The sequence below is a fragment of the Dendroctonus ponderosae genome, unplaced genomic scaffold (assembly GCF_020466585.1).
Source record: "Dendroctonus ponderosae isolate FM_Combo_2020 unplaced genomic scaffold, Dpon_F_20191213v2 Dpon_F_20191213_8, whole genome shotgun sequence".
Lineage (NCBI taxonomy): Eukaryota > Metazoa > Arthropoda > Insecta > Coleoptera > Curculionidae > Dendroctonus > Dendroctonus ponderosae.
The window spans coordinates 13,416,307-13,433,238 of record NW_026019016.1 but is presented as its reverse complement, the minus strand read 5'-3'; the positions used below and the strand labels follow the sequence as shown (position 1 = coordinate 13,433,238).

Sequence of the window (16,932 nt, the reverse complement as noted above, 5' to 3'; positions counted from 1 at the left end):
GTGATGAAGAATGTTAATGTTCGATCAATTGAGGAGTTGTGCAATTTTTAAGAGGTTTAATGCGAAAAAATCGTAAAATTCCGGATTGCGTCAACGCACATTGACAAACTAGGCCATGAAAGTCGTTTGGTAAGAGCGATATTAGAGAAAAAATAATTTGTAATTAAGTTGTTGAGGTTTTCTGACGAGATAACCGGTGATTAAGACTGTTTGCGGCGGTTACATAAAAACGTACCGGACCGAGTTAAAATAAAATTTAAAATTACACAAAAAAATCGTATAGAGGAATCTACGTTTAATGATTTTTAATTTTTTAACGTTGACATATTTACCAGTATGATTAACTCGAATTTTTTTACAGAGCAATCGAAGCCAGCCTGCTATTGGCCTGAAGCACACCCCGAAATCTCGGGTAAGTGAGCCAATCTAATATTACGTTGTTGCAAAGCCATTATTTATTGCTGGTAACCCGCAAGGGGCATTGATCGGAACTGAAACCCTCTCAAACTCGCTTATTTCTCAATTAATAATCAACAATGTGCCGTGTGGGAAACTGGACTTGCGTCCAAATTTTGCCCAGTGCAATTTGATCCTTTCAACCCTCACAGTTCTCAAACACGACATTCCAACCCTTCTTACGAATCGTCTGATCGGAATTTGAGCATGGATAAAGACTGAATTTGAGGACGATCGCCCCCTTCTCGCTTCCCCATAGTTAGGCCTCAGACAAAAGCCCACATCAGAGGAGGGAGGCTGTGTGCGGATGCCGATGGACCCCGAAAGTGCATAATCGCTATTAGTCGGCCCTTCCATGGCTCGCGAGACACTGCAATGCTGCCAGGATGTCGGGAGTTTAACTAGGTTTTGTGATTTTATTTGAAACCATCGGCAGTCGATTGTTCCCAAAAGAATTGACATTTTATTTGCGGAAGTTTTTAGCATGTCTGAAAGGCCAAGAAACTGGCGAGTTTTTCGTCATGGAAAAAAAATTCTTCCTGACGTTTTGCAAGCATGTGTGGCTTGCATCTTCAGAGGCGTTAAAGCCACCAGTCCCCAGCCACCAGCACACAGTCTAAAAACTTGAAAAAACTCGCCAGTTTCATGTGTTCTGGAAAACTTCAGTTTCAACGAATGGTCGTGAAAATCTACAGCTTGTCTAGTCCGCCTATTGCTATAGTTGCATCGCGTGCTGCGCTGGCAACACTGCAGGCCGGGTTACCACTACACAAAACACAGTGAGTCATGCACGTTGTGGTCCCAGTTTTTGTGGACCAGTTCAGTCAGTGTTGAGCTTTTCGTGTTGCGACGTTTGTTCCGTTTGCTGTGTGCGTTTTTTTGACGCAAAACATTCGAAAGTTTACAGTTAAAAATCACGTGCAGTCTTGATAGTCCGATTGTTGGCTATTTTGCGTGGTGATGTCGCGAACGCAGCCGATTTAGTGTTCAGTTTGTTTTTGTTTCATTTACTTTGCTAGCTGGGAAGTGACCAGAACTTGACCACCAGGCTAGAAGACTTGCCAGGTAAGTTCAACCGTTTCAATAGTCCAGTAGTAAATGTTAAAATCGGCGAAAAGGAGTAATATTAACTAACTATTTGCCCAAAGATTTTTTGTTTTTGTACATTTTTCACTCATGGTTTCTGCCGCGAAGGAGCTCTCGGTCTTGATTAAGCCGTTGCTGATATTAGACGATTAAATAATTGAAGAGCGAAGCTCAAACACTAATTTTAACATTTATTTTATTTGCGGTCTGCGTCATACAGGGAATTGGTGTTGTTGACATAACGAAAACTCAGTTAGGAACTGCCAGAAAAAGGTGTTTTGAGGTTATTGACCCAGCGATTGAGGTAGTGTTTCTTTACGCATTGGTTTTCAGGTAGCAAATGCCTGTTTTATCGCACTAGGGTGTTAAAAACTCTTACTTTCCAATTCTAGAGGTGTGCATTTGCCAATTAAATAATTGCCGGTCATTTTGATGGATTGGTGTTGATTAATTCGTTTCCCGAGACGGGAAAATGATTTTTGTGCCAAAGTGACCCAAATAATTTGGTGAGTGATGCAAAGCAGGAGCAACTGACTAAGCGAAAATGTAATTAACATAAAAAGAAAGTTGCAGAGGAAAAACCAATTACAAGCTCTTGCCTCTCAAACTCGCATCCGATTTATCTGCGTTTTACTCAAATTCTTGATTCCAAGCCTAAATGAAGAGCCTCAGTAATACCAAAAAATCCAGAGCAGTGGATTTGAGACGCGAATTTGCAGTTGTTTTTTTTCCCGAAATTTCGATTTTTATGCTTTAAAGCAATGAAGACGAATCGACGGGGTGAAAACCCCATAGAAATCAATTGAAATTTTAAAGCCATTAACTAAGTATTATCAAAAATGTAATATTCAAGTTCATTTTCACTTGCTCCGCCTATGACTGCGGCTTCTAGAATTTCCTTCATTATAACAATTAAGCGTAAATGATCAACAGCAACCAAAATCCAATTGAAAAGGTAAAAAATACATATGCAAAAACGTAAAATGATTAATAATAAATTGTGTAAGGTTAGGTTACACAATAACACATGTTTAATACTGAAAGCAGTGAACTAGGCATTCACATAACTATCATTTTGTTACAGAATTAACGCAAATGCAGTATCAAAATAAGGAATATCATTAGTACTGCATGGCAGTATTTAGCATGTCCAATAACTCTCTATTATTCCAAGCGACAACAATGTACATTGAACGTTATAGACGGGCAATATTAATGGGACTTAAACAATGGGATTTTGGGTGGACACGTGCCAGTGGCTGCTTGATTTTTCTGAAATTTAAATGTACGCGGTGATATTTATTTTGTAATCGCCCTAAAAGTTGCAAGGAATCGTTCGTTATCAAACTTACTGGCGTTTGGAAAAAGGCTCCTAATGCCACTATCGCAACATCCAGATAATGCAAGCCGCCTTTATTAGTAGTCCAGGCACGATTTTTCCCCGTTCAGTCCTTAAGACCTGCATAGTAAACTCGAAAACCGAGTTTTCTATGGCGCCAGCTCAATTGTCCGGAAAGTTTGGCGAGTTGATTAGAAAAAATTGAATTTTTATCACTTATTGAACGTGATTCGAAGGAAAAATAAGATACTCAGTAAAAACTCCATCCAATCACCCCAATCCAATCAAACTTCGTGGATGATGTTTTCCTATTAACAACACTCCTCTGAAAAAGAAATCGCTTAGTCTTCAACATTAAAACTGAGTTATGAGGGCAATGAAAGTTAAATGCCGATGTTGTTGAGTGAAATATGGGTCCACCACGTTCCAAGAAAAGTGTTTGCTGGAACATTAATCGACATGGACCCGTTTTAACAAGCGCGACACGTGAAAGTGTGTTTGTTTGACTTGGGTAAACCATCAAGAAAAAATATTACTTGGGTGATGGAATTTTAAAAGACTGTTCTAAATCTGGCGTTAAAAAGACAGGCAGAACGAGCGGGAAATTTTACATCCATTTTTGCCTGCTTGTTGAATCAGCGAACATCGAGATGACTATAAAATCCATGAAGTTTGGAAACGTTCGGCAACGTTGAGATTTTCACAAATGCATCGGCAATATTTGGGCGTCATAAGTAGTACGCCGTATGCACCCTATTTACTTATACGACTGATCTAAAGTCGGAATTGAACATGCAAAGAACTACTGAAGAGAGATTTGAACGGAACTTTTCTCTATACCAATGCGTAAGCTTTTCATCAATCTACTCTTGTTCTCGCCGAAATGGATGTGTTTCTGTTTACCGCAGATTGGTGGGCGCGAGTGGGCTAAAGCAGGTGCAAACCCACCTTTGCCGCTAATATGGTCAGTTCCTGTTTCAAGCTGGTCTGTTCAGTGGCCAATGAAAAGCTATAAATTGCCTTTGCTAGAAGTGCGCTTTTTCGAAGAAATTTCAAGTTGAAGAATGCATGTGCTTCTTTAGAGGCAATGAGTCAACGTAACTGCACAAGTGCATTAAGTTAGCAACAACTAAAATTCTTGAGTCAGGTTCTGTGAAAACTAGGCGAGCTGCCTTGTTAGGACGATCTAGAAAAGGCAATCCAGCGAATTCCTTTTGCCATCTGTAAACACACTGCACTACGAAGGAAATTTGACTGAATAATCCGAATTTCACAGTGTTTGTCAACAAAATTGCGTTTAAAAATAGGCGATTTTTCCAGTGGATTAAAAGGGAAAGTGCCGGAAGTGCCGACTCTTTACCATTAAACCAGGTGTGTTACATCGTTTCATTAGTTCCCTGTTGGTTTTTACAACTAGTTAAGTAACGAGAGTGATAATGATAACTTACGGCCGACATTCACAAACCGTTTGTTTGTCTTTAGGCAGATCATGTTAAATAATGGCAATTAATTAAAAAGCCGCCCATTATCGCAACTAATTTCGTAGAATGATTTCAGTTTGTTTAGATTTTTTTTAGTTCCTCAAACCCGCATATTATTGTATCGATGATCCGTTGTGGTTTGTTTTACTGTTTATCGATCGACACGCATTACGTGCACAAAAAAATTGCGGGTCTCCCTAGGTTTTTTTATTTATTGGCTGGTCACTGACCCGATCCTCAATTTTGTTTGGATGTGTTCGTTCATCCTCAGGTCACTGTACGGGGGGCTTTGCGTGCGTTTTTCACCCGAATCATTTATTTAACTTTTCCTTGGAAATATTCAATAAGGTTATTGCCCAAATTCACGTACAGAGAGGCACTTAAATAAAACGCAATTGCAAACTCGCGCCTTTCGAATTCTTTTGATTTTTCTGTTTTTATTTAAATTCTTGATTGATTCGTTTCATTATTAACGGAATTTGGATTGGTGTAAATGCAAAATGCTTTTTTTTTAATCGCCGACACTTTGCCATTTATTTGGGCCTCCTCAGGCCTAAACAGATCAGGGTTAGGGTTTCCTCACCGGTCCAAATCCCGTTATTAAATCAGCCTTAGACCAACAGAGAAATTGAATTAAAAGCTCAAAATCTCTCCGCCGCTCAAGTTCTTTCAATTCCATTTTACTGTGGGTACTTTTTGACAAGTTCTTTTTAATCTCCGTTTGATTTGCCGACGTTTTGCCTTATTTTTTAGGCGTCTCTCATCAGTCCAGTGTGGGTTGTTCTGATGATTCAAGTCACTCATGCTTTCAAGAGGAACTTTCTGAACTTAGTCCGGTGGTGCTTCATTGGGGCTGTCGTGGAAAATAATTCATAATTTCATTAATAAAGTATTTCTTCTTCTGTCTTTTAAAGCATCCTGTTCCCTTTGCGAATATTCTCCTATTTATACTTGCAGTCAACGCTTTCGGAGAATGACCCCTATTTTTAATCACTCTGTATAATACTGATCGGTGTGCTGGCAACTATCAATGGTGACAGGAAATTTCGGTTGATTTTCATCTGCAGGACTCGTCACTTGACGGTCCAAATATGGTTTTTATCATTGTCGTTTATGCAGCCGAGTACCGAGAAAAAAATTGCAGGATTCACATTATCTCGAAACCTTCCAACATTCAACTGTCTGTCTCTTGAACTGGCATGGAAACAGCTTGAAATTAAATGTAAATGTATGTAAATCGTTCATCCACAATGCAAACTTGCCATGTTGGAAAAAATGATGTCACCCGAATTTCAAAAAGGTCATCAGCGAATTGTTCCATAATTAGTCGTTTTTAGTTTACCAGGTGGAGCTTCGAAACTATAAAATTTCAATTAAATATTCATTGAGATTGATTTCGGCTACTGATTAAACCCGAAAACCCACACTGTTATCAACTGGAACAAGTATCCTAAATTTGGAATGCTCCACTTTAACGGGCAATTGGTCAATTGAGGTCAAATCCGGCAGTCTGGCTGGTCATATGATGGAACCGAGGCTTTGCCAATTGAGGAGTTTACTTTAGCCTCAAAAGCGACATTAATTGCTGCAAATCTTGAGGCTAATGGGGAGTGGAAACAATGCAACCATCCGAGGCTGCTGGGAATTACAGGCCAACGTTTTCTGTTTGAGTTGCAAATTTCATTACGAGCAGCCGCTTTTACTGGGTGGAGAGCAAAACTCGTTAGTTAACCTGACCTGCTTTGAAAGAGAGCAAAGAGACGCCGATTTTTACATGAATGTTTGAGCAAATTGGCAATAGATTTTTTTACCATCAGCTGGTTAAGCTCGTAGGCGTGGTAGAACTTCAATTAGGACCATATTGTGTTATTGGTACACCCCATTTCCTTTCACCCTAAATATAACAACTAACAATGCATATGGCACGTGCTGAAGAAGGACCAATGAATAGCCAATTGTTTTTTACAATGTGCACGCTGTTTTCCATCGACAGCTTGTAAAAATACAAACAAGACAACGAGAAAAGTCTAGGGAAACAATAGAAATCAGTGCGTGGCACAAAAGAAACGTAAACTGGTTTATCAAGTCAATATTTGACTGTTTGTCTTCAGGTTCTGTGCAGCTTAAGAAGGAAAGACCATCTGAACCAACAACACACAAAAGTTTTCTTAATGAGCAAACTGTTTAAGTATGGATGAGACTGCAGTAGCAACATCGTCAAAACAATGGGTTTATATGGCTTTGTGTAGCAGTATGCACGTGGTATAAATGCGCGATTTTTTCAGTTGGGAAAAGTGCTAAACATTTTTAAATCAGCTCAGACCAAAGATGCAATTTTGGGCTTTTATAGGAGCAGGTTTGGTTAATAAGTTAATATACAAGTACAGCCAATTCGCCTTTCTGATGGATTTTGCAGGAATTTTCAAACTTTTTTGTGTTGCAAATGTGTTCGATTTATCGCTCGCCTGTCTTGTGGATTCTGTTGCTGCAAATTAAAAAGATTCCTCCACTTAATTCGTATTTTTGAATAGAAAGAGGAACTGAGTGAATAGAATGAATTCTTGTTGATTTTTGATAATTTTTCACAGTTTTTTTGAAAAACTGCTGTCAAAAATCTGTGCGATTGTCTTGTAAATGACAGTACACGAAAATACTGTTTGTATTTTCGTAGGAGAGAGTTGAATTATTTAGAGTGTAAAATTGTGGTTGATTTTCGAGAATTAAAGAAAAAAGAAAAAACTGGTGTCTTAATTTGGGGCGATTGTGTTCGAAAGTTCGTAACTTGTGAACAGAAGCAAAAGGAAGCCGGGAACTGGAAGGTTGGCAAAAACATCCGCTTAATTAAGCGTGGAAAATTGGAAATATTTAGAAATATCCGTTAATTTTCGATAATTCATCAAACTTTGAATAAAGAAATGCTGTCTTAATCTTTAAAAATTATTAATAAAGGGCTGAAACTTTGAACTTGCATCAAAAAGTTCGGTCCAGTTTATTAAGATTCCAAAATTGAGTGACTTTGAATAGAGAATTTTGAAGAAAAACGCCTACACACCGCTACATTGAAATAACTTGCCAAGCAATTAAAATGTCAATGACTAGAGAGAAAAAAAGCAATTTCACGCCTAAATGTATGCTTTTATCGTCCATTCTAACGTTTTCTCGGTTATGTAAATAAGCGCGTGCTAGTTTTTTGACATTGTGAATTTTTTCAGTCAATATATCAACCGCTTTTACTTTATTGGCCCGATGACTCAGCTCTGATAAAATCGATTTTTTGTTCAACAATCCACTTGTAGATTTCGCAAAACAATGCAAATTTACGAGACGTTTCAATTGCCCAAAGGCAAATCGCCCTTTCAGGAAAAGGGTCGCAAATTACTCTCTTAAAACGCTCCCCCTTTTTGCACAAAACATCGGAGAAATGGTGGATTTCACTGTCTTTCACCAGACGTTAATGGGAGAGTTTCCAAGCGAAAGTTTAATGAAAAAACCTGAGATAAATTCATCAGCGACTTTAAGTGATTGAATGTTAGCAGATGAATATGGAAATTGTATTCTAAAGGCCGAGTTGCATTTTCGAACCGAAAAATGCATAATTACTTAGAGAAAAACGAGGAAAAACATTTTTCTGAACATCTTGTTCGGTTTGTTATTAAATATTAGTTTAAATAGAAAAAGTGCAGAAAAAATGCATTTAAATTCGGTGCTTGAACTTTGAGGCGGGAAACCCAAAAAGGCGAGTCTTATTGGCAATTATTCTCCCGTGCTCTCTGGACTTAATTTAATCATTTAAGTTATCGCGAACGGGTTTATTCGATGGCTTTTGGAAAATGTACGCAAACAGTAATCAGCCTTGTTGGTGATAAAGTTGAAACGAAAATAATTGTAGCAAAAGCACCATTAAAATGATGGGGCTATTTGGGACTTTAAAGCTCAATGAAACTTTTAATGAGTCGGTTCGTAAAAAAACCATTAATTTTATTTTTTATGCGTGGCTTTTGCGTCGATAATTCATAACATTTATAAATAGCGATCAGGTTTTTATTTCTGTATATGCTACTATTCGAAATAATCGCATCAGGCCCCCCAAAAAAAATTATTAACACTTAAAGTGAATCGCGTGCGAGGCGCAGAACGGTTTTGGTTAGTTGGCATAAAAAAAATTCGCAGTTCTGAGTCTTCATTTCATTAGGTTGGTATCGCTTTAAGCCTCTGTTCTTTACCTTTCTTTCTGTTTTAAAGCGCTTGTCCGTTCCAGCATCCATAATATAAGCTGCGTGGAGCTAAAAAGTTTGAACAACTCCGCACATAATTATATCCCGATTTTATAAACTTAGAGATACAATGGGTGTGTTTACTGTGTCAGTTTTAACATTGTTCATTTATATTGCGGTTGGTTTAACTCCTGTTTGGGTAAATTTAACGACAGTTTAAACGGATACATCGGGGCTGCGGTAAGTAATTGGCAGGCCCGATCAGGGACAAGGGTGAGATAAATTTGGCGGAAGGTGTTGTATAATGTAGCAGGGTTGATTGGATTGAACCTCCATCATATCGGCATTATCTGCGATTATTGATTGATTCTATTGGAATTTTCCAGAACTAGGGACTTCAAACTGCTGATGTTGCTAAGCACGCAATATGAGGAAGTTGACTAAATCGTTTTAAATCCTTGTATTGCCCTCTTTGAGCCCTATAGGAGGGAATTCCAGGTGTGCCTTCTATTGTCCGATAATAGCGTAACGAAATATGGCAATCCCGGTTTGAATGTTTTTTTTAAACTAGTAAACGCAACGATTTTTCCAAATTTCCCTCTTGCTTACTCCCACAGAATATCTACGAGCAGACCATGGACGTTTTACTTCCTTAAAGATCGACCCCCTGTTTAAATCAAAATGATAAACTAAGCCGCCATTTATGAATTATATCACGTTTGTGTGAAGGCCTAAAGGGTGAAACACGATCCGAAAGAGCAGGTGGCCCGATTTAAAGACGTCTGGTGGTGTACGGTTTAGGATCGTTGAATAAACCGCAAATGGTCACGCTTTCCAAACCGAAGAGAAAATGCAATCTTGACACTCATCCAACCAATCAAAGCATCGCAAAACGAAAAAACAAACGTTCCATTGTGGCTGTCTCGGTAATTTGTCGCAATGCCGATAAGGCGCCGTTTGTTCATTGCTCGCATTGATTAATGCCAGCCGATCGAGGAATTTGTTTATTTATTTTCCCAGATTGTTGATTTTCAAAGGTGCCGGTTTATCTGCGGCCACCCATCTAGCGATCGTGGAATAATTTGCCGATGACTGACGATCGGACATGGTATAGTATCTGGATGGCTTCGCCCTTGTGTTAAAAAGAGAGAATCTGATGGCCATTGCCTAGGAAACCATCCTGTCCTTGTTCCTCTGCCCGATATACCAGGAGCGCTTAGTAATGGAACTAATTAAATTAAACTGAACAAGAGAATCTCTGCTTAACAGTCCGGTTAGTGTTGGGAAACACAGTCGAAAAAATCCAATTAATGCGCAACAAAACCATCATGTATGGCGTATGATTAAGGCATCCAATTACAACATTTGAACAACCTTGGCGCGGGTTTTCTTTTAAAAAATCTAACCTGTAATTAGCGCGATTAAATTATAGTACTTGAAAAGCTTCGATCAAGGCCAAGCTGCCTGCATTGGGAATCATATCAAATACGTTCTAACTACATGGGGTTTAGATCGGGCAAACGCGTAGGCCAAATTGCTTCAATGCATATTTTGGCACCTGTAAAGCATTGGTTGTTACTGCCTTCAATAGTCGAATGTATCGCTCTTGAGAAAAAAAATGACTCATCCCCATTGTAGGGGGAGTGTGCCCAAGGAGGCCTAAAGGGGGGAAGTTCTTTTAGGGCGCTGTTTGATTGAGACGGATGGGCAGGACTGAGAAACAAACATCCCGGGGTGATAAATAAAAGTTCGTGATGGGAATTCTAATAGGGGGGTTTATTATTAATATTGCTGAAAGCCTTTAGGAAATGTTTTTGTGAAATGCACGGTTTATTTAGACCAACGGGTTTAATTAAATTCCCGGTCGGTGCGCGTTCTAGTTTCGCGTCCATAAAAGAACGGCGGTAACCTTTTCGAAAAAAAAGAGCCGCATTACTGTTTCTGCTCTGGTTCGTTTGCATAAAATCGTTTCAGTTTCTATTTTTCCAGTCAGCCAGCCAATGCGAAGCCGGTTTGTTTACTATCTGGCCATGTTTATCGCGGCCCAGTGTTTTTCGTTCTCCGTTTAAGGACATAACTGTTTTAATCTATTTTGCCCAGACGACTTCGTTAATATGCCTTTCGGGGATTTGCGTCGTTATTCACTCTAATCTCGGGGATCATAAAAGTCACTTATATCAAATTAACTGCGAAAGAAATGCTCTCGCCATCGACTTGCTGGTTGTTTTTCTGTTTAAAGTTGAGCTGCACACAATTCAGAACAGCGCCAAAACAGCAGCTAAGACGGTGCCTGAGAGGGTATCCTTATAGGTCGAAAACAGTAAAAAAACTCACAAGTGAAATTTTATTTTTTGGCCGAAAATTTCATAAGGTGGAAGTTGATGCTTTCCAGAAAAAAACAAATATCTTCAAATGCCCGGCAAAATTTCATTTTTCAATCACCTTGTACATATATAAAGCTATATTTAGTTCGAACAATATTGTGGCATTGGCAAACATGTTGGCCTTACCGCTCTTCTTCTTCGTATTGTGAGCGAAATGAATTCTATCACGACAATGTACAAGAGTTTCAGTGCAGTTCCATCTGGGGAATGCGTAATTTATTTCGATCGAGATAGGATCGAGTATCACGATGCCCGCCCAGCTCAAGAACCGCTGGGAATGGAAACTTTGATTCTGCTAAATCGAAAAATGTCGACAAAATTGCCCCACCTAATGGAAGACTGGAAAACGTTATTAAATTCGTACTTGTTTATTACCGTTCGAGAGATCCTTTATCGGCTCGTTCACGATCTACGACCAGTTCGAACCTCATTAGTTCCCCGGGACTTTTACAGATTCTGCTGTTGACCGTCACTTGTTCTGGTCTTTTTTGCTTTACTGGATCATGTTCAATTAACCAGCTTAAATGTACATTAATCTTGGGCAAAGATTTGCTTGAGTTCTAAGTAAATTTATTATTTTTAGCTAAAAACTGAGTTGAAATGCATTTCAAAACACCCCCAAGTTTCACTTCCATTACGCCCAGCCTCAGTTTCCTTTTAGTAAGTCGAACATAATCTTGTTTGTTTCATTCGAGTAGAGTTTCTGCAATTTATATCTTCTACACAAGGCACTCAACCGATTAAATTCGTGATACATTTGAATATTTCTTGCAGGATGTCTCATGAACAATGCATTTAGAACAAAATTAAATTTAGCAAAATATGAATATTTGAATTGATTTCTTTGCGAAAATTGTGATTTCTAGCCCGCGGTTCGTGATTCAATTATTCCCACTATGCATGGATAATTGAAGTCTTGGAGATGAACGCAATAAATTGTTTTAGAGATGTTTCGTAGCGTAATATGCAGCTTAAAGCGAATTAATTCGCATGCCATGCACATGTTGCCGTAGTGAATCATCGTAACAAATTTTGCAGGGAATTTACGGCCACTTTCGTCGCCCCATTAAAATGTTTCATGTCAGCGATATCATGTTTATATTATGCGATTTAGGTTGAGAACACCTGGTTTTATGTCGATTATTTAAATTAAAACACCGCAATTCTGGTACCGTTCAAATGTGGGTGTACAGGGTATTTTTTCCCCAAGGAATCAAACAAACTACAGTTTTTTAGTAGAGCAAATCAGGCAATTTTAACAAATGTTCTAAAATCGCGCTTAATGTTTCGTGATGGTTTTTGCAAGGTGAAGTTTATAATATATTTCCCTTGTAACTTGCCTATAGGTGGCTAATTTTCGAATTATGTTTTTGATTTTCAAAATAAGTTTGGCATTTCTTTTCTCAATATCTAGAAAAAATGAAGGGTGTGTGCAAGGTGTGTTCTATAAGTCGAAAATGTTTCAATTTTGACTCATCCTCAGGGAAATTTTTGCCGAATTTCTAATTTTACGATTGATCGGTTTCCTTTAAGAATATTTTTCCTATGTGCTCCTTTACTTGCAAATTTTCAATCACCCTTGCAGAAACAACCAACTTATGATTGGGAAGCGTCAGGCATCCAAGCCCCAAATACTTTGCCAATAAATCAGCAGCAATGGAAACTTTTCCTCATTGGAAGCGGCTTGTAAAAATATTTATGTTCCCGATACGTCTTCCTTATTCCAAATAAAACTTACTTCGACTGGACATATTTCGCTTGTGGATAAAATTCTCGTATTTACTCGTCCTAGTTTTAGCTCTCACTGCACTTATGTGTGCTAATTTCGCGTTTTCGGCGACAGTTTAAGTTACCTGAACAATTTTCGGATGCTGAAAATTTGAGCTGCTGCTTAATTGATGCAGCATTCCATTAATTAAGCCCGCTAGACTGCTAGAGAAACGGTCTTAGTTGGTAGGTGCAATTAGATGGTTCAGCTGCCTTTGCACAATTTGCATAAAATAATCCATTATCAATCGAGTGAGCAAATCTGCAGCCAACAATTTCTGATTTTTTTACTATGCTACCGACCACAATGTTGCTTTCCCTCCTCATGTGATGTGGATCCTTATTGCGTTTCTTGTTAGACACCGTCATAGTCGCCATCAAATGGTTGGTTAAAGAGGAATGTTCAAATGTCTAAAACGTGCTAAAAGACCACTGTGTAAAATTGGCACTGGATCTTTAAGATACATTTTTGTTATTGATTGAATGTGGCTAAAAGAGGCAATCTTTTTTATACCTGCATAGGCTTTCGCCTAACAGGTAGCAGAAAATAGGGACGCTTTCTTAATCCTCTGCGTGTTTGTGTTTTATGCAAGTTTTTGTCTGAAGCTTCTTTAAAAAGTTGCTACTTTAACCACCATTTAGAAAGTGTATGTTTGATAAAATAAGGAATATGCGAGCAAAAGAACAATCAAAACCAAGCTACGTGGTCACAAAACATTGTCAAACCCCGCAAATTTAATCGTGAAGTTCAGACACGTTAGAGAATCACTTTATTTTTGCGGGAATAAATTTGATTTTGCACCCAAAGGCATATGCGAATGCAGCAGCTGTTGAATTTTTTTATTCGGTCACATTCAGCTACACGAAACGGACCAAACGTGCTTTTACTGCCGCTGCTTTTTGCCTTTTTTCGTCCCGAATTTGCACTTGCAACACGAATTATGAATGGAAAGTGTGCATGTGTTTTAATTGCTTCTGAAGTTCCTGCGAATGGGCTACCTGCACTTTGATAAAACTATATTTTTTTATTTTTGTTGCAAAAATCACGATTTTTCAAGTCTGACACCGTTTGGAAACATCTTTGAGCAAAGTTTTTTTAATGAAGGTATTCTTTATTGTTCCATGTTCTTTGATCTTGAATGTACCGTCGGAAATTATCTGGGTTCGCCCTCTTTGTAGAGGTTTTTTGAGAAATGAATGCATGCAGAATGGATTGTTAGTTTTATCCAATGTTGGCATTGAAGCACTTCAAGATGCGGCAATTTGAAGTTCTGCTTCAGTAATCGAGCACCTTTTTTGGTGTCGCAGCTTTACTGCAGCTGCAGCTGCTGCAGCCACTTGTTCTGCCTGTCAATCTGCATTGATTGCGTGCTCGCAAACATCTGCCGCACCAGATTGCACAGACCTGCGATATCGAATTTTAGGTCCTGAAAAGCTGCCAAATATACTGGGCGATGCTTATCAGGGCGTGCACTTAATGTTGCCAAATTTGCCTACATATTGCCCTTTTGCTCGTGACTGTCGAGCGAGAAAAGCAATTTTCGATGAAAACAGCCCGAAGCTGAACCGTTTAGTCAGGAACATGAAAAGCCCGAAGAGGAAAATTGGCCGGATCGCTTCAGGTTAAGTGCAGCTTCTCATATTCAACACTGAGGAAGGTTTATGGCGAAATGCACTTTGAGGGATAAGGATGCCGGAAACTTTGTGGCGATTTGATCTGGCGTCCGGTTCATTTGCATGAAGCGGCCAATAAACCCGATCCGAAGTGGACTTCGTTCGGTTTTTCGTTATTTCCTCCTAGTCAGATCAAGCCCATAAAGCAGGGGCATAAAATTGTTCGAATGGGTCCCGGACCATTCAAACGTAGGTTTTATGTGCATTGGATACAGGTAAATCGACGTTGTTTATGCGCTGTGTTCTGTTCGTTTTCCGCCTCGTTTATCTTCGCACACCGTTCAAGGAACCATCGAGAGAACCTGCTTGGATGCCGCGAAGACGTTGCGATTTCAGATCGGTTCAGTTATGTATCTATCGTTTTTTTACGCTTCACGATCAACAAATCCCCTGGAAAACCCATCAAGTACAATTATAGACCGCAGTTTATGGTGAAATCGGGACCAAACTAAGTTTGCCATGGAACACCTATTTTAACCAGTTTAGTTTTGTTTACGATAAGACCTGTTTGGAAATGTAAAACGCAGGTTTTCTTCGAAGGAATTGGGTGGGGAATTAAATTTACAAATATGGCTTACCGCTAACGAAGTTGTTTAAGATCGATCGGATTTTCCATATCAACCTCAGTTTGGGCGAAAATGGTGAAATTTTCAAGTTGCTACTTTCCTTAGTTTGGAAGATGCAATTTTTTGAAGGCCTGAGTGCAGTTGGCTGAAAACCTCAACTTTGAGACTCTTATTTTCCAAGCTGTTTCAGCTCAGTATTGTGGGCATTTTTTTATGAAACTCTGAACATCTTTAATTGAATTTGGTACTTGCTGGAGTTTGGAAGTCACGATTTTTTGAAGACGAGTGTGCAGTTGACTGGAAACACAACATTTGCTGAGCTGGCAAAGTTCAGGAGTCCGGGAGATTTTTATGAAACTCAAGATTTTTAAAGTGGTGTCTTTTATAGCTTGCGAGACTTTCAAGTTGCTACTCAAAGGAAACAGTGCAGTTGATTGGAACCATCAATTTTGAGACCCACATTCACCCAGCTGATTATTTCTTCAAATAAAACCTGCGAAATGTTGAAAATGTAAATCGAAACATGGCTTTCGCGTAAAGAAAACCATTTGAAAACAGAATTTTCCATGTTAAACTCAGTTTGGTCGATCATCTCTTCCAATTGTACATGAGACTAAACCGTTGTTAAACTTAATAAAACGGAGACTGATTGGAGTGGATTTTGATTTGCGGAAACCCGAAAAACTGAAGAACAATAAACGAATCCAACGTGATGGATCGCTTCCGGCTTTTGTAAAGCGACGAAAATAACTGACCCATTTGAATATGCCGATAGTGAATGTACAGGAAAAGCTGCGAACGTTGTTACAAAAATTTTCACTGGCGGCCGAAATGCAATGGGAGAATTCTGAAACCAACAAATTTTCCTGTTTTAAAGTCTGGATGGACAGGGCGATTTTGAATGTTGGGTTTGTACCTTTAGACTCCGAAAAAATTCACCAAAAATCGTCAATTTTGAGCAAATCCGCGCTAATCATGTGATTGTGGCAATAAATCTCGATTTAATTAGGTTTTCACCTTTGTTTAAAGTAACTGTTTAACCCTGTTTCGCGGATTGAATCGATTTAACCGGCATTAATTGATATTGTAAACACGCATCGATGTCGCCAAATTGAAAGTTTGAAATTGTTCGTGAACGATTTGCTTAATCAAAGACAATTTCGGCGTCGACAACAGTTTCCTCACAGTCAACAGTCTTATTGATCTAGGATCTTATCAAAAGCCGCACAGCATGATCTAGTAGGTATATGTACATATATACATAGTAGGTATATGTAGATACACATTGATTGATGATTGACCGATTGATGCACAATATCCGAGATCTTGGGTGATTTTGCATTCAGAGAGTGTTTAGTGTAAAATTTGACCTAATGAAACGAGAAAAATCCGACCTTGTGGCTGATGGTCTCAACAAGAGAGATCCCGATCCAAAAGCCACATGTCGAGCATATCGAAGTGATTTATCTGTTCCTTAGTCGACCGAGACACGAATTCGGGAAGACATTTGGCAGAATGTGCGACTGGCGTCTCAATCCGTCTGTTTGCAGGCGTCAAGCCAAGTGTTAATTGCATTTGATCCAGACAGGGCCCGTTTGCGGGTCACCCTCAACGGTTTTCAGCCCATGAAAATGTGTTTGATGCTTAACCAAAAGCCTGGAAGGAACGCAAAAATGACGGGGCTTTTTCGGCGCTAACAGCAAAAACCAGATGAGGTTCAATGCTAGATTAAAAACAACATCGTCGCGCTATTTTTATTCAAGGGCGGCACTAATTTTAAAATTAAATTGATTATGAAAATAGACAATTTCCGCTGGGAAATAGAGCAAGAAAGAATACATGTGTTCTACCGCGATATTTGTGCTGCAAAACCACACACAAATTTTACTCAAGCAAGTTAAGTGAGCTTTACCGGCATGTTCACTTCAATAGTCTGTTTGAATGCGACTAACAAATAAACGCGTG

At 38.9% G+C, this 16,932-nt stretch overlaps 2 protein-coding genes across 2 annotated transcripts in view; both read left to right on the top strand.

Moving 5' to 3' along the window:
• LOC109539440 (ras-GEF domain-containing family member 1B-A) overlaps positions 1-16,932 on the top strand; it is a 31,392-nt gene that overhangs the window by 1,970 nt on the left and 12,490 nt on the right. Inside the window, exon 2 of the mRNA XM_019907181.2 lies at positions 362-412. Coding sequence (XP_019762740.2) covers positions 362-412 — 51 coding nt within the window. The remainder of the gene's footprint in view (positions 1-361; positions 413-16,932) is intronic.
• Positions 482-16,932, top strand: part of LOC125505350 — a 22,142-nt gene continuing 5,691 nt past the window's right edge. The window contains exon 1 of the mRNA XM_048669039.1: positions 482-1,521. The gene's annotated coding sequence lies outside the window, so the exon portion shown is untranslated. The remainder of the gene's footprint in view (positions 1,522-16,932) is intronic.